The 26,607-nt window shown below is 37.6% G+C and overlaps 1 protein-coding gene across 1 annotated transcript; it reads right to left on the reverse strand.

Annotated features, from left to right (window-relative positions):
- Positions 1 to 6,689: 6,689 nt before the first annotated feature.
- LOC133765636 (ubiquitin-like protein FUBI) lies at positions 6,690 to 7,147 on the reverse strand. The gene is given in 2 exon segments (XM_062199181.1): positions 6,690 to 6,988; positions 6,991 to 7,147. Coding segments are annotated over 2 exon segments (399 nt in total). The 5' UTR covers positions 7,091 to 7,147.
- Positions 7,148 to 26,607: the final 19,460 nt, after the last annotated feature.

Below are 26,607 nucleotides of genomic sequence, written 5' to 3' on the forward strand. Positions count from 1 at the left end.
GTACCTTCACCAGCCCAGTCAGAAAGTGGAGAAGGTAAAGTTTGCATTTGGAGAGTTTTTTTTTTTCTTTTAAAGATTTATCTATTTACTTGAAAGTCAGAGTTACACAGAGAGAGGAGAGGCAGAGAGAGAGTGAGAGAGGTCTTCCATCTGATGGTTCACTCCCCAATTTGCCACAACGGCTGGAGCTGTGCCGATCCGAAGCCAGGAGCCAGGAGCCAGGAGCTTCTTCCCAGTCTCCCATGGGGGTGCAGGGGCCCAAAGACTTGGGCCATCTTCTATTGCTTTCCCAGGCCATGGCAGAGAGCTGGATGGGAAGTGGAGCAGCGGGGTCTCGAACCGGCACCCAAATGGAATGCCGGCACTTCAGGCCAGGGCATTAACCCTCTGCACCACAGTGCCAGCCCCGCATTTGAAGGTTTTTCATCTGCTTTTTCTGCTCTTGTCATCCTCTGAAGTATTTGTGCATGATGGTTCTTAGGAATTCTTGTTTACTCTGAAGAATATGGTGCTAATAAAGCTTGATGTGTGACTGCTTCTTCCCTGTTCTCTAACATGTTTATAAGAATAGTAGCATTTTTGAACAAACATTTTATCACCAATTATTAATATTTCAAGTGTAAAGAAACTTGATACAAGGAGTATGTTTTGAAGTTGGGGAGAGGAATAAAAGTAGACCAAAGAAGCTTTCTTTATGTCTTTCAAAGTTACAGTAAGTAGAGGCAGGTATTTGGCACCGTATGAAGGTGCCTCTGCTTCTGATTCACCTTCCTGCTAATTCTGACCCTAGGAGGCTGCAGATGATGGCTCAAGTATTTGGATCCCAGCATCCACATGGGAGATCTGGATTGAGTTCAGGGCTCCTTACTTCAGCTTGACCCAGCCCTTGTTGTTGTGAGCATTTGAGAAGTGAACCATCAGATAGAAGACCTCTCTGTGTCTTTCAAATAAACAAAAATAAATAATTTTTTAAATGATAAAAGTTATACTAGATAGGTGTTTGTTTATACGTATTGAATTTTTAAAGGTGGTTTTGCATAAATGGATTCACCTATTAAAGTTGCCCTTATAACAATTTCCTTGAATAGAAATCTCTACCTGGAAATTGCTCTTGTATATCTTATTAGATAAAAATCTCTAGAAGATACTTCTTTTTCTGTCATTTGACTCAGAACTGATTGAAGTAATAAAGAAGATTTGATTTGGGCATGTCCAATAAAATAGCAAATGTTTATATCATGTGTACCATGTGCCAAACACTATTAATTTTCTCAGTAAACCTATACTATACACAGTTGTCATCCTTTTGTAGCAGAGGAAAGTGAGGCACAAGAGGTTAGGATACTTGACCAAAGTCTTATCAACTAAATGTCAGAAGTGCCACCTGCAGGTACCAGTCATGATTTTCCTTTTGCAATCTTATTCAAGAAATCAACAGAGCTCACAGTTTACAGATTCTTGTAATTCTAAGCAGTATAATCATGTGATATGTTCTGCAATTCCAACTTTTATAATGATGTTCTCACCTCCCTCCATCACCATCAACAGTGTTCAGATCTATTTATTTTGTTCTATTTTTAAATTAATGCTCTAAGTAATAAAATATACATTCCATTTTTCTCCTAGAAGGACTTTTAAAACCTTTGAAATTCTGTAGTGTCAAGTTTTAACATTGATTTTTATCATAGTATATTCCTTGCAGATTTTTATATAAGGGTTCTCTGAGGATTATGAAAGATTAATTTCCTAAGAAGGTTAAAAACTGCATTCACACATTGTAGGTTTATTTTTATTTTGCTTTGTCTAATTCCCATAGTATTTTAAAGTTACTAGGAAAATGTTTAAGGTTTTTTTTAAACTTTTATTTAATGAATACAAATTTCCAAAGTACAGCTTATGGATTACAATGGCTTCCCCCCCATAAATTCCCTCCCACCCGCAACCCTCCCCTTTCCCACTCTCTCTCCCCTTCCATTCACATCAAGATTCATTTTCAATTCTCTTTATATACAGAAGATCAGTTTAGTATATACTAAGTAAAGATTTCAACAGTTTGCCCCCACATAGCAACACAAAGTGAAAAATACTGTTGGAGTACTAGTTATAGCATTAAATCACAATGTACAGCACATTAAGGACAGATATCCTACATGATATTTTTTAAAAAATTGATTAATTTTCTATGCAGTGTCCAATTCAAAACCAAGTTTTTTTTTTTCATTTTCAATTATCTTTATATACAGAGGATTGATTCAGTATATACTAAGTAAAGATTTCATCAGTGTGCACCCACACAGAACCAAAAAGTGTAAAAATACTGTTTCAGTACTAGTTATAGCATTACTTCACATTGGACAACACATTAAGGACAGATCCCACGTGAGACGTAAGTACACAGTGACTCCTGTTGTTGATTTATGTACGGCAATATTTTTGTGATAGAGTGTTCTTGGAGTTTTATTGTATTTCTTACTAAATTAAATAGAGTAGATATCATCACTGTCAACACCATAAATATTCAGCTAGATATTAAACAACATTGGCAAAAAGTTATCTTTACACAGTTTTATACAAACCACAATTTATATATGTTTTATAGTTGTTTCTGAGAATCTTTATAGAATTCTATTATTTAAGAGTCACTCTGACATGTGGGCTCCAATATAAAGGCGTTAGTAAGATTTTATCTCATCTGAGCATATGCAGCCATATTTGTGCTGCCAATTAACCATTATGCTTCTCTAAGGTAAGTTGTTTTATCATTTCACAAAACACCTGGGCTGTCCTCTGCTTGTTGGAAACACATCATGACTGCTTGAAAGAGCCTTTTAATGAAATATGCTTCCCTTTCCAATGTCTTTTCTTTAAGAGTTTGGTTTTCAGGTTTTTGAATACTCTGGATCCTTTTCAAGTAAAAAATTGGTGATATTTTCAATTTCTTTTGTTCCCACTTTTTAGATATATATTATCCTTGCTTAGGGGTCTAAATGTAGGAAAATTTTGCCTAATCTCACTAAGGCAATGAAGCAACCGCTGTTCCTGCCTCTCCTTCGTCTAGCTGATGATGTCTAGATCAATGAGAATGACACCGTGTTCTGCTGACATTATAACCAATGTAATACTGTCCTGATTTCTCTGTGTATGAAAGAGGTTATTAAACATAGAAAGAGAAATGAAGCAAGAGCATCTGAGAAAGAAATAAAAGCAGTGTTTTGTTTATTTATTTGATCCAGAATGCCCACGAAAATATGTGATATTCTTGTCAGTTAACATTTGGCACTCTGTGTACTAGAAACTGGAGACTTGGAGGTCAGAGAAATGAGGGCCCTCTCTTCAAGAACTGAGCCTAATTATGCTCTTTTGACTACTTCTTATTTCCAGATACTAAGGGAGTCCTTATCTCCCGATATTCTTATTTTAAGGATGACAGTAGTGAATTTCATGTGTCTTTTGGCCATTTGGATTTCCTCTTTCGAAAAATGTCTATTGAGGTCCTTGGCCCATCTCTTAAGTGGGTTGTTTGTTTTGTTGTTGTGGAGTTTCTTGATTTCTTTGTAGATTCTGGTTATCAACCCTTTATCTGTAGTATAGTTTGCAAATATTTTTTCCCATTCTGTTGGTTGCCTCTTCACTTTCCTGACTGTTTCTTTTGAAGTACAGAAACTTCTCAATTTGATGCAATCCCAAATGTTAATTTTGGTTTTGACTGCCTGTGCTGCTGGAGTATTTTCCAAGAAGTCTTTGCCTGTGCCTATATCTTGCAGGGTTTCTCCAATGCTCTCTAATAATTTGATGGTTTCAGGTCATAGATTTAAGTCTTTAATCCATGTTGAGTGAATTTTTGTGTAAGGTGAAAGGTATGGGTCTTGCTTCAAGCTTCTGCACGTGGAAATCCAATTTTCCCAGCACCATTTATTGAATAGACTGTCCTTATTCCAGGGATTAGATTTGGATCTTTGGTCGAATATAAGTTGGCTGTAGATGTTTGGATTGATTTCTGGTGTTTCTATTCTGTTCCATTGGTCTATCCATCTGTTTCTGTACCAGTACCATGCTGTTTTGATAACAACTGCCCTGTAGTATGTCCTGAAATCTGGTATTGTGATGCCTCCGGCTTTGTTTTTGTTGTACAAGGTTGCTTTGGCTATTCGAGGTCTTCTGTGTCTCCATATGAATTTCAGCATCATTTTTTCCAGATCTGAGAAGAAGGTCTTTGGTATCTTGATTGGTATTGCATTGAATGTATAAATTGCTTTTGGGAGAATAGACATTTTGATGATATTGATTCTTCCAATCCATGAGCATGGAAGATTTCTCCATTTTGAACTAAGCGATTTACTGACTAATTACTAATCACTGATAGGATTGGAAATAATCTATTTGGGAATTATAGACAGTATTTTGTTTAGAGGAGTCTGAACACTAGAAATTGCTGTTAGCCTCAGGTATTTTATTTGGCATCCATGGTGGATACTTTGTTTGTGTATTGGTTTCTCTGGAAGTATCTTTGTCTTCATACTTTTCATCAAATTTGGGACGTCTGAGGACAGTTTTACCCACTTCTTTTTTCTTCTGGGTCTTGAACCCATACATCAGATGTTCCCTACTGGTCCTACCCTCAGCTTTCTGTGTCTTTAGTAGGTCTCTCAGTCCTTTTTGAACTTACCTCACCTTTGAGACCTGCTTCTCAGTATCAGTGAGGACCTTAAGGTCCCTGTTCTCAACACTTCTCCACTGCCCCAGAATTCAGTGGTTTGCCCCATTGTCCTTGGGACATGCCAGCATGCCTCAAGGGGCTTCTTTCTCATCATAAACCCCCAGCCTTCACTGGGCTCCTTGCGTGTTCTTGGTGAGGACAGTTGGTGAGATGGGAGCAGACTTATTTTGTGGCTGGAGCTCTGAATCCATAATCCCAACCCACATGCGGCCATTAAGAGTCCATTAGAAATCTGCCTGGTTTCTCCTTCCTTCCATCTCTTCCTTCTGTGGCTGACTTTTCAGGGATGAGAGTTGCTGTGTATCTCTGTGTCCTAGGAAGTCATCACCTCACGTAAATTTTGTCTTCTCCTCTCTTCAATAGCTTTTATTTTAAATCTACAATTTTGTAGTCTAGTCAGCTTGTTTAGGTTATGGGAGTGGAAACAAGAATATCTTATGGATTCCTAATATCCTAACCAAAGCAGAAGTCCTCCACAGTGTATAAAAAATGTAGATGGCTGTCAATTCTAAACATGTTAAAAGATTTATATAACCATCTGATTTCTGGCTTCTCTTAGAAAACGAGAAGTTCTGGCAAGAGTGGACCTAAATTTCCTGGCAAGAGTTACTGCAACTAAGTAATGGCTATGCCATTCATATGAAGGAGATAAGGCATTCATGAGTATCTATTGCTTTATAAGAGAGTTTTTCATAGAATTCTTCGATATTTAGGCAGGTAAAAAAGCAGAAACATACACTCTAAATACGCCTTTGTTTGGGTTCATTTTGCATTTTAAGTCAGGCAATTTGCCAAGCTCTTAGTGTGCTTCCTCAATGTGACGATGTTCGTCTTGATCTTGTTCAAATACAATGATGCATGAGTCCTTGAAGAGTCATTAGTGCTAAGATCTATTGATGAAGGCAAATAACCCCTTTCAAATCATTGTTTATTAAGGGGAAAGATTTGTTGGATATATTATTCCCTACAGCTTATGAGATCTTCTGATAGACTTTTTAGAAAGACTTTTTTTTTAAATAGGACGTATGTATGTGTATATTTCTCATTAACAAAAGTGACCATTGTTGAGGTATTTTTATTATTTGAAAGGGATAATATGATAAGATAGTGTTTAAGAGAAAGGAAAATAATGAAATTCATATTTAATTTCATTAGTGAAGTACATTTTACAGAGATATTGATAAAGAAATTACACTGCAAATTTCATATTCACTTGCACTATGTGTCAAGGTCTACTCTACATACAATCAAAATCACTAACTCCTTTCACTTTCTTCTTCATTCCTTTATTCCTTCCAGCATTCTTCTGCTATTTACCAGGTACCTTGCTAGATACTGGGGATTTAATAGAAAGCTAGATAAATTTTGTTTTTATACTTATGGAAATTGGGGAAGTTAAGTACATAATTACAAAAAGTATATGAGGGCAAAATATAGTTGCTTTTGGTTTACTTAAACTATAAGTTTGATGGAAAAACATGTGGGAATTAATAATTCCTTTCATATCAAATTTAAAAGTAATTTGGATTTTTTTCTTTTTTACATGTTTCTTTAGAAAGATATATTTGAACTTCATAAATTTAATTATCCAAAATCTTTTGCAGTATTATGAGATGTGACAAGTGAATTGATATGAATTATTTTTTTTACAGAAGTCCTACATGCGCCTAAGTGTTGTTCATTTGCAAGTAGTCATTTTTATGAGGATCTGTTATTCCAATGAATACAAACCTCACATTTCCTTTCCAAGGAAATTCTCTGGATTATTTTGAATGGTGGAGCATTTTCACTTCTTTCACAATAAGTTAGTTTTAAAAAATGAGCCAAAAATATGTTGACTATCACATGTCCTATCAAATATCCTGTCATTTACAGGAGATATATTTATTATTAAAATAAATAAAAAAGTGTTTTTTTTTTTTTTTTGACGGCCGGGTGGCGGCTTTATTAGGGAGCCAGGATGACAGAGGACCTAGGAGTTGGCATTGGGGCCCTTCTTCTTGCCAAAGGTGGGCACCACGTTGACGAAGCGCTGGTTGTACTGCATCCGCGGCTTGGCGCAGCCCGTCGTCGTCTTCTTCTTCTCCTGCTTGACCACCTTGGGAGTCTGACCTCTCACTTTGCCGGCGCGGGCCAGGGAGCCGTGGACTTTACCTCCCAGCATGCGCCCGGCCACTTCCAGGGTGCTCAGGGCCTCCACGCCGCACTGGCCCAGGGTGGCCTCATCCTCCAGGGGCGTCCCGGCTAGGAGCACCACTTGGTCCTCGGGCCGATGCCCTCCAGCGAGGCTACGTGAGCCTTGATCTGGGCGACCGTCTCCTGGCCGGTCACCTCGAGGGTGTGGAGCTCCTGCGCGCGAACGAACAGCTGCATGTTGGCGGCTGAACTGCGGCCCCTACTTGCCGCTAGCACAAAGATGGAGTCGAGAAAGAGCAAAAAAAGTATTTTTAAATCTAAGCCTATTGAATATAACAGGACAATACTATTTGGGGGTGGAGATGCAGTGGTTATTATCCTAAAAGAGTTATGACTTTGTGCCAGCACTGTGGCATAGTAGGTTAGACCTCCACCTGCAGCGCAGGCTCCCATATGGGTGCCAGTTTGTGATGTGGCTGCTCCTCTTCTGATCAAGGTGTCTGGTAATGGCCTGGGATAGCAGTGGAGGATGGCCCAAGTGATTTGGCCCCTGCCCCCACGTGGGAGACCTAGAGGAAACTTCTGGCTCCTGGCTTCAGCTAGCCCAACCTGGGAAGTTGTGCCATTTGGGGAGTGAGCCCTTGGATGGAAGATTTTTCTCTCTGTCTGTAACTCTGCCTCTCAAATAAATCTTAAAAAAAAAAAAAAAAAAAAAAAAAAAAAAAACCAGATATGACTATGAAGTCAGGAGGATGGATCTGGGGTTAACTACTACTGAAGATAGTTCATCAAGGGGAGTTCTAAAGTCATTTGGTAAAAAAGTGTGCACAAATAATCCTCTAAGAGTCTGATGAGGGAGAACAATAATTATTTGAATATATATGTTTTTATATATTATTATGATGACAAAAATAGCTAAAGCAAAGTGTTTTATTTAATAGTTTCTTTGGGAGCATTATGGATGATACATATGGAATAGCTTATAAAATGGACAAACTGTATTTCTTTGTACATTTAAAAAATTATTTTATGGGGCTAGCACTGTGGTATAAGGGTAAAGCTGCCGCCTACAGTGCCAGCATCCCATATGGGTGCCTGTCAGAGACCCGGCTGCTCCACTTCCCATCCAGCTCTCTCTATGGCCTGGGAAAGCAGTAGAGGATGGCCCAAGTCCTTGAGCCCCTGCACCCATGTGGGAGACCTTGAAGAAGCTCCTGGCTCCTGGCTTCTGATTGGCTCAGCTCTGGCTGTTGCAGCCATTTGGGGATTGAATCAGAGGATGGAAGACATCTCTCTCTCTCTCTCTCTCTCTCTCTCTCTCTCTGCCTCTCCTTCTCTCTGTGTGTAACTCTTTCAAATAAATAAATAAATCTTTAAAAAAATTATTTTATTAGAAAAGTTTTTTTTGGCAGACATATTTCTACACACACACACACACACAGCATAAACCAATCAAACCGGTGACTAGGCTTTCTGTTTCCTTGTCTTGTCATGTATTTGCATTTGGAGCCTATCGGCCCTTCTCTTCCAGTACTTTATATAGCACTAATATATTATTGTGAAGTATTAATCACCCCCACTATGCCATACCCTAGAACTTGTTTCTTCTTTATATTTTTAATGCTTATTTAATTTTCATCTACTTGAAAGGCAGAGTGACACACAGAGAGAGGTAGAAATGGAGAGGGGGATAAAAAAAGAGAGAGAAAGAGAAAAGATGAGAGAGAGAGAAAGAGAGAGAAAATTCCATCCATTGATTCATTCCCCAAATGCATGCAAAAGTCATGGATTGGCTAAGCTGAACCCAGGAGCCAGTAGCTTCATCCTGGTCTCCTACATGGGCAGCAGGATTCAAGCACTTGAGCCATAATTTGTTGCTTCTCAGGGTGTGTATTAACAGGAAGCTGAATCAGAAGCAGAGTGGCTTGGCAAACTGGCATTCTAGTTTGGAATGTGAGCATCCCAAGTGGCAGCTTAACCCACTGTGCTGTAATGCCCATCCCAGAACTTAATTCTTCTAATGTGGTGACAATGTTTTGGTACTTATTGTATTAAAATAGATTACCTTTGTATGTTATTTTCAGATTAAGAATGTGTTATGATTCAATTCCAACATTTCTGATATTTTCTTGAGGTAATTATGGCTAACTTTTTTGATACTTTAGAGAATGTCTTATTAAAAAAATCAAGATTTTATACAGAATTTTGGAAGTAAAGCTGGGTGCTAGAGAATTGCACATCATGTTATTCAACTGGCTTTGAAGCACTTTCTTGGGCTAACCTGATATTTGATTCATCAGGAGAAAATGAGAAAACAAAATGGCATGGGCATGGGAGCTAGAAACCTAGGATTGACTCTTACTTTATATAAACTAATGGCCTGTTGCCTCAGGCAATTTTTGTTCTTGTTTCTCCTATACTTATATAATAATACCTATCTTATTGGGCAAATGTATGCAGTGTGTGTGGTGTAAAATGAGCTCAGCAAACTGATTATTTTTAAGACATGATATGGAAAAGTACCTTTTTTTAAACTTTTATCTAATACATATAAATTTCGAAAGTATAACTTTTGGATTATAGCGGTTTTTCCCCCATAACCACCCTCCTACCTGCAAACCATCCCATCTCCTACTCCCTCTCCCATCCCATTCTTCATTAAGATTCATTTTTAATTATCTTTATATACAGTTGAAATCTTTACTTAGTATATACTAAGTTAATCTTTTGTATATAAAGTACCTTTTCAAAACATGTAGTTTTCTTGTAATGAAGACAAAATTTGTTAGTACTACTAACAATTTTAAATGACATCAAGATTTTTCTTTTCCTCATTTCCTACTATGGTCCTCGTAGAGAGTCAATGGATACTCCCAGTAGTTTTGGAGTCCGTGAGTTTCCAAATGATCACATTTGGCTATCTGATTTCAAAAGGGGCAGTTGACAGACTTTATCAAGGAAAAATAATTTTCTAGGCTGGCGCCATAGCTCAGTAGGCTAATCCTCTATCTGTGGCACCGGCACCCCGGGTTCTAGTCCTGGTTGGGGTGCTGGTTCTGTCCCGGTTGCTCCTCTTCCAGGCCAGCTCTCTGCTGTGGCCCAGGAGTGCTTTGGAGGATGGCCCAAGTGCTGGGCCCTGCACCTGCATAGGAGACCAGGAGGAAGCACCTGGCTCCTGGCCTTGGATCTGCGCGGTGCAAGCACACCAGCAGTAGCGGCCATTGGAGGGTGAACCAACGGAAGGAAGCCTTTTGTCTCTGTCTCTGTCTCTCTCACTGTCCACTCTGCCTGTCAAAAAAAAAAAAAAAAAAAGAAAAATAACTTTCTGGTAGAGGTTTATCTTGTAGTTTTCTTTGCTATCTAAAATAGGGCTATATTGAAGCCTTGTTGAGGAAGGTTCTAACTTTTATTATATATGTGTATATAAATATATAAACTTATATACAGGGACTAAGATTTTCTTTTTAATGTATGACATTTCTTGGTATGTGAACATATTTATTACTAAAATATACTACACCCTCTATAAGAATACTTTTGATCCCAATAGTCTTTGACAAGAAGGCATTCACAATAACATTAATTAACTTTTCATATAATGAGTGAATGAGAAATTAATGTCAAGATAAAACCTATAAGCAAGAAACCATATTACATGAGGAAAATAACCATGTGTGGTTATTTGCATATAGTAATGTTGGCTCAATATGTTTGAATGAATAACCTGGGAAAATTCTAAATTTAAACTGACCAATTATTCTAATGGGGTATTTTTACATTTCTTCTCAAAAATGATAAAGAGGGTAGCATTTGTTCATATACAAATTGAACAAATTCGAAAGCAATTGAAAAGCCATTCTGAGAAACACGTACAAAAATCCTGTTTGTTGAAAAAAATACTGTTTTTAAACACACACTCATATGATTTGAAGTAAATGGAGGTATTCCATTTAACTCTCAGTAAAGGAAATACTAAAGTCTTCCTGATAACAGGAAGGTGCTTGTTCTCATATCAAAGTCCTGGTGAGACCACTCACTGTACAATGCTGAAAAGGAACAAGCTCCCATATTGGTTTTGATGGTGCAATTGTAGCTGTCATACTGAATCAGGAACACAGTCACCTCCAGTATAAACAAAGTCTTTATTATATAAGTTAGAACTCACACCAACTCAGTGGATAGGAGATAATTAGGATAGATAGTTAGGGCACCAGATAATATTTCCAACCACGACAGTGTGAACTGGTTGCTTAGTGTACGCATTAGGGCTGGTAGGAGAATCCAAACTGTGGATGGATCTTTGATGTGGAACTTCTAGATACACCTGTGTGCTAGCACAACTCCAAGGAAAAGGAAGTCAAGTAGCTGTTGGTGGTTTTGAAGATGCTCTTGATTGACGGACAATCCATGGAATTAGGAAAACGCACAGGAAACACACATCCATACACAGCAGGTGTTCATATGGCTATCTCCACACATGCACAAGCTACCTACAAAATTTGACTAATGCCTTCTTCATTAATTCCTTCCAAATCTCACACATGTTAGGTTAATGTTGAATTCTAACATGAAATGATAAAGGGAAAAGATTCTGGGAAATCAAGTTCCCATGATTTCCATATCACAATCATACCCAACTCAAACTGTAGACTTAATATTTCATCATAGGTCTGTCTTCTTTTAATATTTAAAAATTTATTTAAAACTTAAAAATTTATTTATGAGAGGGAGATATGCATGAGAGAGAGAGAGAGAGAGAGCACAAAAAAAAAAAAGAGAGAGAGAGAGAGGAGGAGGGAGATCAATTGTTGAGCCATCATTGTTGCCTCTCACGGTCTGCATTAGCAGGAATCTGGAATCACGCACCAGAACTGGGACCCATACTCAATTACTTCCATATGGGAGGCAGTGTCCAATTGCAAGGCTAAATGCCAATCCAGGTCTGTCTTATTATTCAAATAATAGAAGTAATGACAAACAGTTAAGGACAAAAATGGAAATAATAATTCATGAGACTACATTCTGTGTTAAACCTTTTATACTTACACATTGATGCCAACTATTTATTTGCAAGGAAGATAGAAACTTCTTTATGCTAAAAAGGAGTTTTTTCCCCATAAGAAAGAAAGGTGGACTCTATCTGTATCTGTAACTATACTTGTATCTATATCTATAGGATAAGAGATATCCAGAACTTGCCACATGAGGCCAGTGGGAAAATCCCAACTACTAGCAAAAATTTATTTTTAATGGCTCACTAATCACACAATTCTTTTTTTTTAGGTATTTATTAAACTTTTATTTAATGAATATAAATTTCCAAAGTACGGCTTATGGGTTACAATGGCTTCCCCCCTCCCATAACTTAAATTACATAAAAGTAAAGCCTACCTCAATCCAAAAAAACCATTTCAATTCACCCGTGGAATCAAGATGCTTCAAAATGGAGAGAAAAGTTATATGTCCTACCTTGGGAGTAAAGCAGTATTTATTAAACTCATACACTATGGTTTGAGAATTATCTACAGAATTGTATCAGTTTTCCAGAGTGAGAATTAGAGATCCATAGTCCAATGTATGACTTCTGAATCATCAGTTCTATTGCTGCACTCAAGGACCATGGGGCAATGACTTTGCTTTTGTAATAAATCCATGAGCAGGAGCCAGAGGCTCAAATTTACCATTTTTGTGTTTTTAAAGAGATTATCACCCTGAATATAATTGGAGGGAAAGTTCCTGGGCCCAGCTCCAATCAGAAAAAGTCTTGTTTCTCTTTACCAAATCAAAGGAAAGAGCTTTTTGTGATATGAGAAATACAGCCCCACATTCCAGTAGAGAAACTGGGCAGTCACCTTTTGATCCTTTATGTGGATGCTGAAGTTTGTAAATTTAATAAAAAGATAAAAATTGTGGCAATGTTTTTATCTGAAGCAATAAACTCTGATTAAATCCTGCCAGTCTGATGCTAACAGTCTTCCTGGGTAGCCTGAAGGTGAGTGAGAGCTCTGGACAAGATAATAGCAATAGACAAATGTGAAAGAATATGAAGCTTTAAAGGGCCTCTCATAACACTGAAGAGTTTAGGAAATTAAAATAATCAGAATGGCTTTTCATGCTCCCTAGGAGTCTTAACTACCTCAGTTCATTCACTCCTCTGTCATTTAGTAAATCTATCTCCTTCATTGTAATGACTGTTTCTTCATCTGTAATGACTATCTTTCATGTTCCTTTTTAATAACATTTAAAAATAAAGATGGGCCAGAAAGTAATATACTTATTATCTGTAGAGTCTAACAGGATGACAGTTAGCTAAGCCCCATTGCTCTTTTAACTAAGAGATAAGTTTGGGAAAAGAAGGATGTAGAATGGAATTTATAGTAACATATAAAAAATTGTTTTTGTCATTAAGTTGAGAAGAAGCTATAATATGTAGCAAAAACTAGTTACTGTAAGGCATCTTACAGTGCTTAACTACACAGACAAATCTTTCAAATGTTAATGTATAGCATAGGGCCTTTAGTTAGAATAAATTGTAATTAATGTTGAGATTAACTTTATTCTTTATTTCTTATTTCAGATCTATCACATATTTATGAGCATGATATTTTGGTAGGAAAAGTGAGTATTTGGGTTAGGGTAGTGGATAAGAAGCTGTGTTTATGATATTGGTCTTCCCTTAAGCATTTATTCTGGTTAATATTAATAGGAATCAAAGAATTATAACACTATCTAATTTAGGTATGGTTTATATTATTGTTACTTAGATAACAAAAATAAATTGAACTGGTTTCTTCTGATATTTCATAGTTGTATTTATACTAAAACACATTAGTTTGGCACAGCTTTCAAAAGTGCACCCTCTGTTAGATAAGGGGTGCCATAATGGCTTCTGGAATGATCTATTATTTTTGGCATATAAAAAGAAGTTATAATGCTGTTCTTTAAAATTTATGTTTCATAATAAAATGAATAATTCATTCACTCATCCACTGACAAGCAGAATACTTAAATTAATGTCTCAAAGTAAAAAATCACCACCAAACCAAAAAGCTAGTGTTGGAGGTAGGGAAAGCAGCCTGGCTATTAGGATATAATACATTTTCAGAAGATAACCATAATATAAAATGAGTCTGAAAGTCATTTATAAAGAACAGGATATTAAAAGCTATAAGGAAAAAAAGAGACCATTTATCTATTTGTGTACTATTTTGAAGACTTGAGCCAAATGTTTCATCAGTGATTTGGATGCCTTCCAATAAATTGGGCATAGTTGTGTGTGTGTGGCGGGGGGGAGTGCCTAGTGTCGGGGGAAGGTGGGCAGCAGTCTCTTTTCCTTTGGGCTTCGTTTATTTAAACCTTTATTCATTAATTGAACAAATGCTGATTGTGCAGCTGATATGCACAAGGCAATCTGCTAGGCCTTGCTATGTGTACTCAAATTATCTAAACTGTAGTACCTCAGGGGTTCAGAATTTACAAGTGGAGATGACATACCTGGGTGAATTTAAGACAAGATTAATTTTTAAAAGTAATTCTGATCATTTGGCACAAGTGGTTAAGTTCTTTCTGGGGATGCCTATACCCCATGTTGGAATATCTGGTTTGAGTCCCAGCTCTGCTTCTGATCTAGCTTCAAGGCAATGTATACCCTGGGAGGTAGTGGTGATGGCTAAAATACTTGGATCCCTGCCACCCATGTGAAGAGACTCAGATTTGAGTTCCAGGCTCCTACCTTTATCCTGGCTTAGCTCTGGCTGTTGTAGGCATTTGGGGGAATGAACCAATGGATAGAAGATATCTCTCTCTTTGCCTTTCAAATAAATGCTAAACCAGGGGTTTTTTTTTTGTTTTGTTTTTGTTTTTTTTTTTTACTTTACAGTTAGTTATTGATTCTTTATTTAGTGGAGCATTAAGCCTTTGATTATAATGTAAGTTAAGAATATGTTATATCAAAAATTTAAAAAATGAAGGAAGGAAGGAAGGACAAATGGAAGGAAGGAAAGAAGGGAGGGAGGAAGGAAAGGAGGGAGGCAGGGAAGGAAGGAGGATGGGTGGGTGGAAGGAAATTAGGGAGGGAGAAAAGGAATATTGTTACATTCTTAGAATTGTATCTATGACTACATTGAATCTGTTCTCTTTATAATTATATCACATTAACATAAAAAAGCATTAAAAATAAAATGTAAAGAAGTAAATAAAAATGAAAAACTCTGAACAAAATTTTGACACCAAGTTAATTTAATGGTGAATTAAATATGAATGAATAAATCATATTCACTTCAGCTTTTTCTATGTGTAGTAAAGCATCATCATCATCTTATTATCTGAATAATGATAATGACACTAGCCAATGTATGTGTCCTCAGGCACTGTTTACATGTATTTACAAATATGAGAGGTCTTCAAAAAGTTCATGGAAAATGTGTGATATGAAAACACTGCATGGATTTCCAAGTGTTTTTTTGTTGCTGTTGCACCAAAAGAAATGTTTCTCTTAATTGCATTTTTCCAGAGACTTTTTTTTTATTTAATGAATATAAATTTCCAAAGTACAGCTTATGGGTTACAATGGCTTCCCCCTCCCAAAATTTCCCTCCCACCCACAACCCTCCCCTTTCCCTCTCCCTCTCCCCTTCCAATCACATCATGATTCATTTTCAATTCTCCAGAGACTTTTTGAAGTTCAATAGTAGACGGTACTCCTGTGGTGCAGTTGCTGTTGCTATCTCCATTAAGCAGATGGGGATACTAAGGAATGGAGAAGTTATGTAATTTGGCCAAGCTCACACAGGTAGTCAAGGCTTAGCTCAGAAATGACAGGCGTTGTTGTCAACTTGGAATCAGTTGGCAAAATTCCCTGATAGCATCTAGGGGGCAATCTGAGATGTCAGGATTTGCTTTCTCAGTTTCTTCAGCGTTGTCGCTAACAATTTCCATGCAGTTAAAAACAAGTCAAGGAGCTCAGACCTTGATTTTAAAAAGGAAATGACATGAGTATGACATATTTCACCTTTATAGAAAATATTTCTTAAAACTGTTATCAGAGTTAGTCAAGAGAATTACAAATCAAGCAGGTATCATTTCTATATCAGTTAGAGTCTATCCATAATAACAGTTTTAGATGGAGTTCTTTGCAATTGACCATATTTCAGGTTTTTCCCTCTATAAATGGAGGGAGTTGGATTAATTGATTTCCTGATGCTCTGTAAATTTATATTTCTCTGAATTAATTGGGCTCATGAAGTTCTACACTTAATCACTTACACATAGGTTTTAGTGAGGGAAATCATCAAGATTCAGACAAAAGACAGGTTTATATGAGCAGTGATCTCTGTTCCAATCACATGTAGCTTTGGCGAAGCCAACCAGCTTACACTGAATAAATAAGTGTATAACATGGTATTTCTCACTCAGAAATAGGAGTTATTTTTGTTTAGTTAGGGAGATAATTGTCATCTTTCAACATTTGGTTATATTTTCCCATCTGTTGACTGTGACACAAAGTAAAATAAGTTTCTAAGGAAGAAATGTATAAGTTCTAAAAAGAAAACACTAAGGGGGCCAGCACTGTGGCTTAGCGGGTGAAGCCGCTGTCTGCAATGCCTGCATCCATATGGGTGCTGGTTTGAGTCCTGGCAGCTCCACTTCTGACCAACTCTCTGCTGTGGCCTAGGAAAGTGGTAAAGGATTGCCCAAGTCCTTGGGCCCCTGCACCCAAATGGGAGACCTGGAGAAGCCCCTGGGTCCTAGCTTTGGATCAACCCAGCTATGGCCATTGGGGCCATTTGGAGAATGAAAATGAACCAGTGGATGGAAGACCTTTCTTTCTCTTTCTGCCTGTGCCTCTGTAACTCTGCTTTGCAAATAAAATAAATAAATCTTAAAAGAAAGGAACACTAAAACATAGAAACTACTAAAAAAAGGTGACAGAATTGGAGTGGATAATGTGGTCATTTCATGCTATTGCAGAACACTCTAGAAAGTTAATATTCTTATCTTTCACAGATTTGTGGCTGTTTTTACTTCAAGAGACCCTCAATCTCACTTTTTTGAGCCAGGTGTTTTGTCAAGTTATTTCCAATACCCAAGATTTGTGACCACAACATTTTAATATGAGATTGCAGTCTCTGAGGTAAGAAACAGATGATGAGCTATGGCAGCATGGAGGTGGATTTACCTACACTTTGAAATTAGGCCTTGAGACTTTCAGAACTTGCTCATTCTTTGTCTGATGTGTGTCACAGACACGCCACCATGCCAAAGGCAGGGCACAAGTGACTCCCGTGGAGAGGAAATTCATGATAAAAACAGAGGCCCCTGCCCCTTTACCTTACTTTGGGTCCTAGGGCAAGTCAGTACCCTGTCAATCCTCAGTCACCAATTTCCCCAATTATAGAATGGGAATTAAAATTCTTAAATAAACTCATTTCTTTAAAAGCATCTTTGATTATTTATAAAAAAAACCAACACATTTCTTGGTATTCATTTTACAACCGATAATAACTGATAAGTATGGGAGGATGTTTGGATAAGAACTGATATTCTAGGTACAGATGAAAGCTGAAAATCTCATAAGAAATGAGTAATCTCACTCCCTAGGCAAAATCTTCACAGATTAGGATCTTGAAAATGGAAGGCTAGGGCTTGGTGGCATTATTTTACCATTTTTAGTATGCAGCAGAGTCACTTTGAATGGAAAATCCAAGAACCAAAATTTGATTTTTTTAGGACTTTTTTTTTTTTTAAATAGTGAATGTTGTGTCGGTTTCTTCTGATCCCAAAGATCCTGGATATGGGAGCCCCACTAATCCTTTTGGTCTTGAATGAATTTCACTTCTGCTTTAGTGAAAAGGTGAGAGCTTTAATCCCAGGTTCTTTAAAAGGTACCCAGATTCACTTCAGTTTGCAGAAATAGAATGGTTTCAAACTGACTGTTGGTCCTACTGGCGTTTTGCTTCCATTTTTGTAAATATACTACTCATTTGACCTATAACCATAGAAGATTTTTTCTCTGCATGTTGCTACCTGAGTAGCAATTTCCCTTTACCTCACAACTTGTTAGGTATAGAAGAGAGCCCTACTTGATACTACATGGGGCCAGGAAAGTCTCCCCAGTCGTCCAGCTCTGGTGGGAACTTGGTTTATTACTATTCTCAGAAATTGAGGATTTACATTCAGGGTAATGTTTTCAATTCACTAAAAACAGAGAATAAAAATCATGACCCCAATAGAATATGATCTCACTCCTGCTTTCTAGAAGCTCAGATTTCTAGCCCCTCTCTGCGATTCTCATCCCAGAGGTAACCACTCTTCTGTCCTTTACCACGATGTGTTTTGTCTGATTTTAAACTTCATCTACGAGTGCAGTCATAATCTTTTGTGTTGACCTTCTTTTCTGCCCAGAATTATTCCAGCGAGATTTTACTCATGCTGTCATGTGGAGCAAGTTTGTTCTTTTACACTGCTGGGTTGTTTCATTGTATGAATAAGCTGTAGCTTAATTATTCTATTGTTGATAGACATTCATTGTTTTCCATTTTTAGCTATCATAAACAGTACAGCTAAAAACAGACTTGTCGATGTTTTTGTGGTGGTGGCACTAAGAATGAGATTGTTGTGTTCTAGGATAAGCATATGTTTAGCTCTACTAGTTGGGCAAACATTTCCCAAAGGGCTTGTACCAGTTTATACTCCCATTAGCAACATGTGAGTATTCCACATGCTCACCAATGTTTACTACTGCAGGGAGAGATCTCTATATTTTTAGTCATTTTGGATGAAGTATGGTCAATTTTCATTTCTCAGATGATTGAGCATGGTAAGCTTCTTTTCATGTTTACTGGTCATATGCTGCACTTCTGTGAAGTATCTGGTCTGCTCTTTCCCCTGTATTAAAAAATCTGAGTTGTCTTTTTCTTATTGATTTGTAGATTTTAAAACATATTCTGAATATGAGTTGTTTGTTGGGTTGTGTATTGCAATTATTTTTTTCAGCTTGTTGCTTGCTTTTTCACTTCTTTAATGTTGGTTTTTAAAAAGAAGTTTTTAAAGCTTTTAGTTATTTATTTAAAAGCAAAGTGACAGAAATGGGGAAGATTTTATATATCTATTCTTGCGATATCTATCTATTCATCTATCTATCTATCTATCTATCTAAAGAGAAAGAAAGAGATGGTTGTCTTCCATCTGCTGGTTCATTACACAGATGAATGTAACATCCAAGGCTGGACCAGGCCAAAGCCAAGAACCAGGAACTTCATCAGGGTCTCCCACGTGGGTGGCAGGGGCCCAAGGATTTGAGCATCATCTACTGCCTTCTGAGTTGCATTAGGAGGAAGCTGGATTAGAAGCAGAGCAGCTAGGAATGAAACTGTCACACCAGTGTGGGATGCCAGCATTACAAGTGGCAGCTTAACCCACTGCACCACAATGCTGGCCCCAAACAATATATTTAAATTTCATGCCAAACAGTTTACTTATTTTTATCTTATGGTTAATTTATCTTCTTTTTTGGTTTAAGAAATATTGGCCTATTGCAGGATCCTGAAGATATCTTTTATTGTTTTCTTCCAGAAAATTTCTTGTGTATCTTTCATAATTTAGGTATCTGATTCATTTTAAATTGATTTTTGTGCATAATATGAGGCAGAGATCCAGGTTAATTTTTTTATACTTATTGAAAAGATTGTCCATTCCCTAGTGAATGGAGTGACAGCCTTTATCCATCAGGTGACTGTTTATGTATGGATTCATTACATGACCCCTTTGTCCTGTCTCGGTTTACTTGTCTGTTTTGGACTGAAACCTCACTCTCTTAGTTCTGCTTTATAGTTAGTCTTGAAATCTGGTAGCCAATTCTGCAGCTCTGGCATTGTGCATCTTCTAGTTTTTCCTCACTTTTCTAGGATCTATTATTTTTATAAAGACATGTTTGACAGCTTTACTTTGGAAAAATCTTAAAATAAATTTTTTAGAATTGAAATTTTTCAAAGCAGGAGATTGACTCTCAAATTGATTCTGATAAGGTGTTTGGTGAATGAATATGTTCTTGAGATCTTCATTTCTGCAGAAATAGAATCAGACCAAATGTTACCCATCCACCTTGCTATGTGGCCAAAACACAGATGGTTGTACATCTCTTAAATTCAATACTAATGAATTAGTGTCCCTAATTTAGGCAGGGGAGGTTGCTGTAAGGATCATCTGGCTCTAGCACTTCACAACACAGATGAAAAACTATAAAGTTAACTGATTTTCCCAACATATGCCTCCTGATTTGTAAGTCAGCTTTCTTTCTACTGAAACTCACCATTTTTAATAAAGTATATAATACCTCAGGAAGCATTTGTCTTTTGCATGTCTCTTCTATCTACTGGAGGAAAAGGATGTCTGACCTTAAGAATGTTAAAATTCAATAAAGGGGAAACCAGTTTAAAATAACTTTTCCTTTTTTATGTAGAGAGATGCTTAGTTAACTAGAACTTCATTTAAAATTGTGGAGTAAATCTTTAAAAATTCATTCAAGTCTCCATTAATTATGTCTCCCCAGATTGTTCAGTACCAAAGATTTTAAATCATCCAGGCACAGCTGATATCTGAGAACAAGACTAGTGTTTGCACACTCTGCATTCCCATTTGCTTTGAGAGAGCAAGACTCCTTAAATCCGTTTGCAACAGCTGGATTTTGGTGAACAAATACTAACAATACAATGAAAACACATCTCAGCTAATCAGATAGATGAGTGAAGCACAGCACTAACAGATCTCCCCCTCTCTCCACACTCTCTCCAAGACACTGTTTGTTTCCCTTCCCTTTTATTTTATTTTAATCACTCTTCTGAGACATTGTTGGGACTGGCTCTTCATCAAGGTGTCCAGCTGAAAAATGATTATCAGATCCTGCTGAGGCAGGGACAGAGGAACAGCAGCCTGGATCGGCTGCAGATGTGCAGAGTGGTGACTTTGGGAGGCAATGATAATTAAAGAGCATATGGTTCATAATAAATCTGTACAGTACTGCAAGCTCATCTTAATCAAAGGATTAAGAATAATAGCACATGCTTATAAATAGTGTTAAATCTCAAGTTACATTTCTTAGGCTTCATATAGTCCTATAAAAATTTGGTAGTTTTTTCTTATTTGATATAGTACATGAAGTGTGAGAAGATTTATGATATAATTTGTGTACATGTACCCTGATCAAAATGGCTGAGAAGGGCCTGATAAAACATGAACATCTGGAGGTACAGATGTCACTCTGGGAAGCTGAAGGCTGTTTGATGGGGACTAGGAACATATGATTGTGAGAGGAGCAGAGCTCTGAGTGCCACGTTTCAGATGAGTTTGGTAGAAATGTGTTGAGTGCTTACAGTCATGATTGATAGGTTTTGATGAAGAAAACTATCCTCTAAGGCTGTGCTTACCTTTTGTTTTGTTTTAGATTCATTCTTTACTTTGATTCTTTTCACAATGATGACTATTACTGAGAAAGACATTGAGTTTCTGGGCTTGGAATATAGAGCTTACACTTTTGCAGTGGGGAACTCCGATTGGAGAAAGGAAATTGCATCTGTGTTGCACCTTAGCTAGATATGGTGTTGTCAGCAAGGAAGAGAGAGATGCTGAGTTTCTTGTTCATTCATTTATATGTACTTAGGGTTTATATGGCAGTATCTTCCAACCATGTACTCAGATTTGTTACTAACATATACATGTACATCATTAAAATTGTTTTAGATATGTATGGTTACATATCCCAATGTATTAATAATGGGTATCTCTGATTATTGGAATTATAGGAGATTTTTGTTTTACTTTACTTTTCTGAATATTTTTCAGGGGATCAGATGAAATGGTTTGTTCACGAGAGAAATATTGCATAGACTGTTTTTCTTGAAATGAAAGTCTTTACCAGAGTTTGAGCCTGACAACTGTTACAAGCCTAAATGAATACAAACACTTGGGACCATATGGTAAAGAGTATAAATTTGGGAGGCAAAAAAATATACCCATTGGGAAATCCTATGGGCTGAGTTCTGGAGATTGTGCAGAATCCTTCACATATGAAGAAATATCACTTCAATGTCAAGGAATCAGTTCTCCTGATGGATCAATATTTCATTGGCTGAAGATTTTTGAGAATAGTTTTTAAAATTTCTATCTTTTGCTGCCTCTGCAGTAGTCAAAGTTTACCTCTAGAATAATGGTTAACCAACCCCTGTGTCTTGGCCAGACCTTTGGAGACATGGATGAAAAACTCATTTCTACTTCCATAATCCTCTCTGCAGGATCAAAGTATATGTACCTTATTGGATACCATAAATTTATTTATATAATAAGTAAATGGCCTGTCTATTAGTTTGCTGGATGTAATGTTGCACAGGGAGTGCCACGGATAACAGGAGTGAAAAAATTAAGGCAGTGTTGAGTCTCCTTTGTGCAGTGAGAAAAGATGATTATGTTGCCATGACCTTTGGAGTTGGACTGTAACTTTAGCTGACCAGAAACTTTTTTTTTCACCCAAAGTCATTCTGTTCTTTTCTGGCATTCTCCTAACCATATTGTAGATGACTAACCACACTCTCAGATTTACTGTTCTGCCACTGACAGAGGAAGCAGCTGCTGATGGTGTGATGATGCATGCAATCAAGAGATACCAGGCTTTACTTCTGTTACTGGAGACTTTTTCTTTCTTATTGGCCTTTAATAACTAATTGCATATTTCATGCTGGCAGTGCTACATCACAGCCTTAAGATGGGTTAATGGCCCAAAATATTTGATATGAGTTTCACATGGGGATATAATCTACTCTCAAGGGGGACTTAAATGCTGCTGTGGCAAATGGCTTTCCCATGGAAATACCAGGCAACATTTTTCAGTTCCTCCTGAAAAAGAGAGAGAATGAGAGAGACAGACACAGAGAAGCAAACATAGACCAACAGATACACAGAGTATGTAGCACTCTCGGTTGTCTTCTGGTACCAGAAAGAGTCCTTTAGCTATAGAAAACCAACAGAAAAGGTTAGCGAACAGAAATTAAGCTTGTGCTCTGAATGATCTACGTGGACTATCAGAGTCACCTTAAGCATGTGTATCTGCCCAGATACATTTGCATTTGTGTGCATACAACCACTAAACATGTAATTAGTTCTATCCATGTAGTAGCAGAGTTAAGGTATATCTTTTTATTTTAACTAAGAATTATTATTCACTGTAGTGTAAGTTATGGGAGGTCTGTGTCTCTTCTTTGATTCATCTGCATCTCTTCTTTCTTTGACCTGTGCCCATACCCATGTGCCAAAAACTAATTGCATAAACTCTCAGTCTCTTCATTCATAACAGAGTGTTTAGTCTTAGACAAGTTCATTTCCATAGCGCCAGACTTTTTTCTTCCTATTTGCTATTGTATCAATCCATGTATTTGTAAGACCTTTATGAGTTGAAATTCTAATCTAATGCATGAATTGAAAAAATATCTATTATATTAGAGTTTATACAGTATCTCAGTTATAGCAATAAAGAGGTCTTTGTCATTGGTGGTGCCTTGCTGCCTGTTCTATCAGTGATGACTTCGCTTTTGGTTGTAAAAGAATGAAAGAACAATCCTTATCTTGGCATATTTTTGCCCAAAAAAGTTTGCCCCTGTTTCTTGGAATTCTCAGGTTGTGGCTATTGTAAAGTATCAAACTATACTCATAATTATTTCTTGTTGAGATTTTGTTGCACTGATACAGACAGATAGCCAGATATAAAAATATTTCTTTTCTTGTTAGATAGAAGAATACTATCTGTCTTTGGGAAATATGAATTAAATATTTGGAAAAATATAATGTCCCCAAGTCTTTCATCATTTAACTATTTTCAGAAGAAATGGAAATAAACAGAAGAATGTTAACTGAAGCACATATGCCTGTGTGCAAACACATACCCCTGCTTTACATTTATATGTATACAGACCAACACACTATTATACAGAAATTACAATTAGATGATAAAAGTGGAGACTCCAAGGGTATCAGGATCCATGATTAACCCTGCAAGGTGAAAAATAAATGACTAGATTGCTAGTATACTTGGTGATACCATTCCCTGTTCTATACGGAAAGGAACAATCCTAAATATTGCATTCCATCTGCCACCCACACCCATACCACACCCAAAACCCCACCCTGAATGTATCAGGAATTGTACTCAAAGAAATAGGGGCCTTGTTTAGGTTGGGAGGCAGTGATAAAATTATTTATAAGGTAAAGGTCCTATAGACTAGAGAACTGAAGCTGTCACTTTGGAACACATACAAGAAAGGTCAGCAGAAGAAATTAGTCCGTAAAATGAGAAACAGCAAGCAGATGCAATTCCAGACATCATGTGTCCCTGAAGAAAAAAAGAAGGAAAGAATATCTATTCCATGTCCTGACTGATTTCTAGATCAAGGTTGCCTGAGATTCTATAATAGTCATTATTTTCAATATGGTATTGATTCCTAGGATCTAATTCCTTTGCCTTTGAAAAGATGGGTAAATGCTGGAAGGGATTGGAGAAATCCACCAGCCCAAGACTTGATTTTACAGATTGGTAAATAGAAGTTTACTGAAGTTAAAAGAGAACACTTGCTCAACATCACACAATGATGTTGAAACAGAATGTATTAACCTAAACCAGTCTTCATACTTGAAAAATGAGTTTGGCCAAAAGGGGCCTTTTGTATATAGAGAACTGCAACCCAGTGTGATATATAGATATGTTGAGATGAGACTTATGTGTGTATTCTTATTACTAAGCAACTGAGCTTCAACCAATCACAGCAGCTGACCCCTTAGTATGTTCCCAGGAAAAAGGGTACCAAGTTATGTCAACATAAGGCAAATCCCAGATTGTACCAATCAGATTATTTCTATGTGCCTTGTCTTTCTGGTCATAAAGCAGCAAATCACATTGCAAGGAGGCAAGGAGACCATCTTTGGTCTCGAATGTTGCCTGGTTCTAAACTTTTTTTCTTTGCTCAAGTAAACTTTGTTAAAGTTAATTGACCTCAGTTTTTCTTCTAACAATGACATAATCAGTTCTCTTTGCCTGTAACACTTAGAATACACTCAATATAGTTCAAAAGAATACTTGTTATCAATAACAACAATTACACCATTTGTAGAAATATGAATATCTTTTTCACAAATAAGCATTGAGAATATTTTCTATGCATGTTTTCAGGGGGCAAATCTGATGGATGGTCTAGTATTCACTCACTATGGAAACGTATGAATTTCCATGACGATTCCCAAGTTATACTTCTAGATTAACTTTCACCATTCCTTCCTGTAGACCCTGCGCTTTAGCCACATTGTCCCTTGAACATGCGTAATTTTACTTCTTTTTTAAAATACTTATTTATAAGATAATATTTATGTGAACATATATTTGTTCATACTTCTTTTTCCTGGAATGATAGTTTTTCATTCTGGCTGCATATTAGAAATTGCTGGGGAACTTTTAAAAAATAATGTTGCTGCAGTGATGTTTGGTCTAGCAGTTAAGATGCTATTTGGGGCCGGCGCCACGGCTCAATAGACTAATCCTCCACATTGTGGCACTGGCACACCGGGTTCTAGTCCCCATTGGGGCACTGGATTCTATCCCGGTTGCCCCTCTTCCAGGCCAGCTCTCTGCTGTGACCTAGGAGTGCAGTGGAGGATGGCCCAAGTGCTTGGGCCCTGCACCCCATGGGAGACCAGGAGAAGCACCTGGCTCCTGCCTTCAGATCAGCACAGCGTGCTGGCTGCAGCAGCCATTGGAGGGTGAACCAACGGTAAAGGAAGACCTTTCTCTCTGTCTCTCTCTCTCACTGTCCACTCTGCCTGTTAAAAAAAAAAAAACAAAAACAAAACAGAAAAGATGCTATTTGGGACAATCACAACCCATATTGGAGTGCTTAGATGTGTCTCTACTCTGCTCCTAATTGTAGCTTCCTGCTAATGTGCACTCTGCAAGGCAGCAGGTGAATGCCCAAGTACTTGAGTCCGTGCCATCTAAATGGGTGATCTGGATTGATTCTCAGGTCCTGGCTTTGGCCTGTCTCAGCCTCAGACATTGTTGCTATTTGGGAAATGAACCAGTAGCTGTGAGCTCTCTGTCTTTCTGCATCTTAGACAGATAGATAGCTGATAGAAAGATTAGATAGATAGATAGATAGATAGAACCTCAGACCTCTAGGTTCTGATTTCATTGGTCTGTGTTGTGGCATCAGTATAATTTATAGACAATAAAACATCAACAGCTTGATAAAATGTGCTAATTACATACAGGCCTGTAACTGCCACCCCCAACAAGACCTAGAGCACTTCTGTCTCCTTAGAAATTTGCCTATGGCCGGCACCATGGCTCACTAGGCTAATCCTCCGCCTAGCGGCACTGGCAATCTGGGTTCTAGTCCCAGTTGGGGTGCCGGATTCTGTCCCAGTTGCTCCTCTTCCAGGCCAGCTCTCTGCTGTGGCCCAGGAGTGCAGTGGAGGATGGCCCAAGTGCTTGGACCCTGCACCCTCATGGGAGACCAGGAGGAAGCACCTGGATCCTGGCTTTGGATCGATGCAGCACGCTGGCCATAGAGACTACTTGAGGGGGTGAACCAACGGAAAAAGGAAGACCTTTCTCTCTGTGTCTTTCTCTCTCACTGTCTTACTCTGCCTGTAAAAAAAAAAAAAAAAAAAGAAATTTGCCTGTGCCTCTCGGCTATTGATCCCCTCTCCTGACTGCTGGCCTC

Source organism: Lepus europaeus, chromosome 8 (assembly GCF_033115175.1).
Source record: "Lepus europaeus isolate LE1 chromosome 8, mLepTim1.pri, whole genome shotgun sequence".
Taxonomy (NCBI): Eukaryota; Metazoa; Chordata; class Mammalia; order Lagomorpha; family Leporidae; genus Lepus; species Lepus europaeus.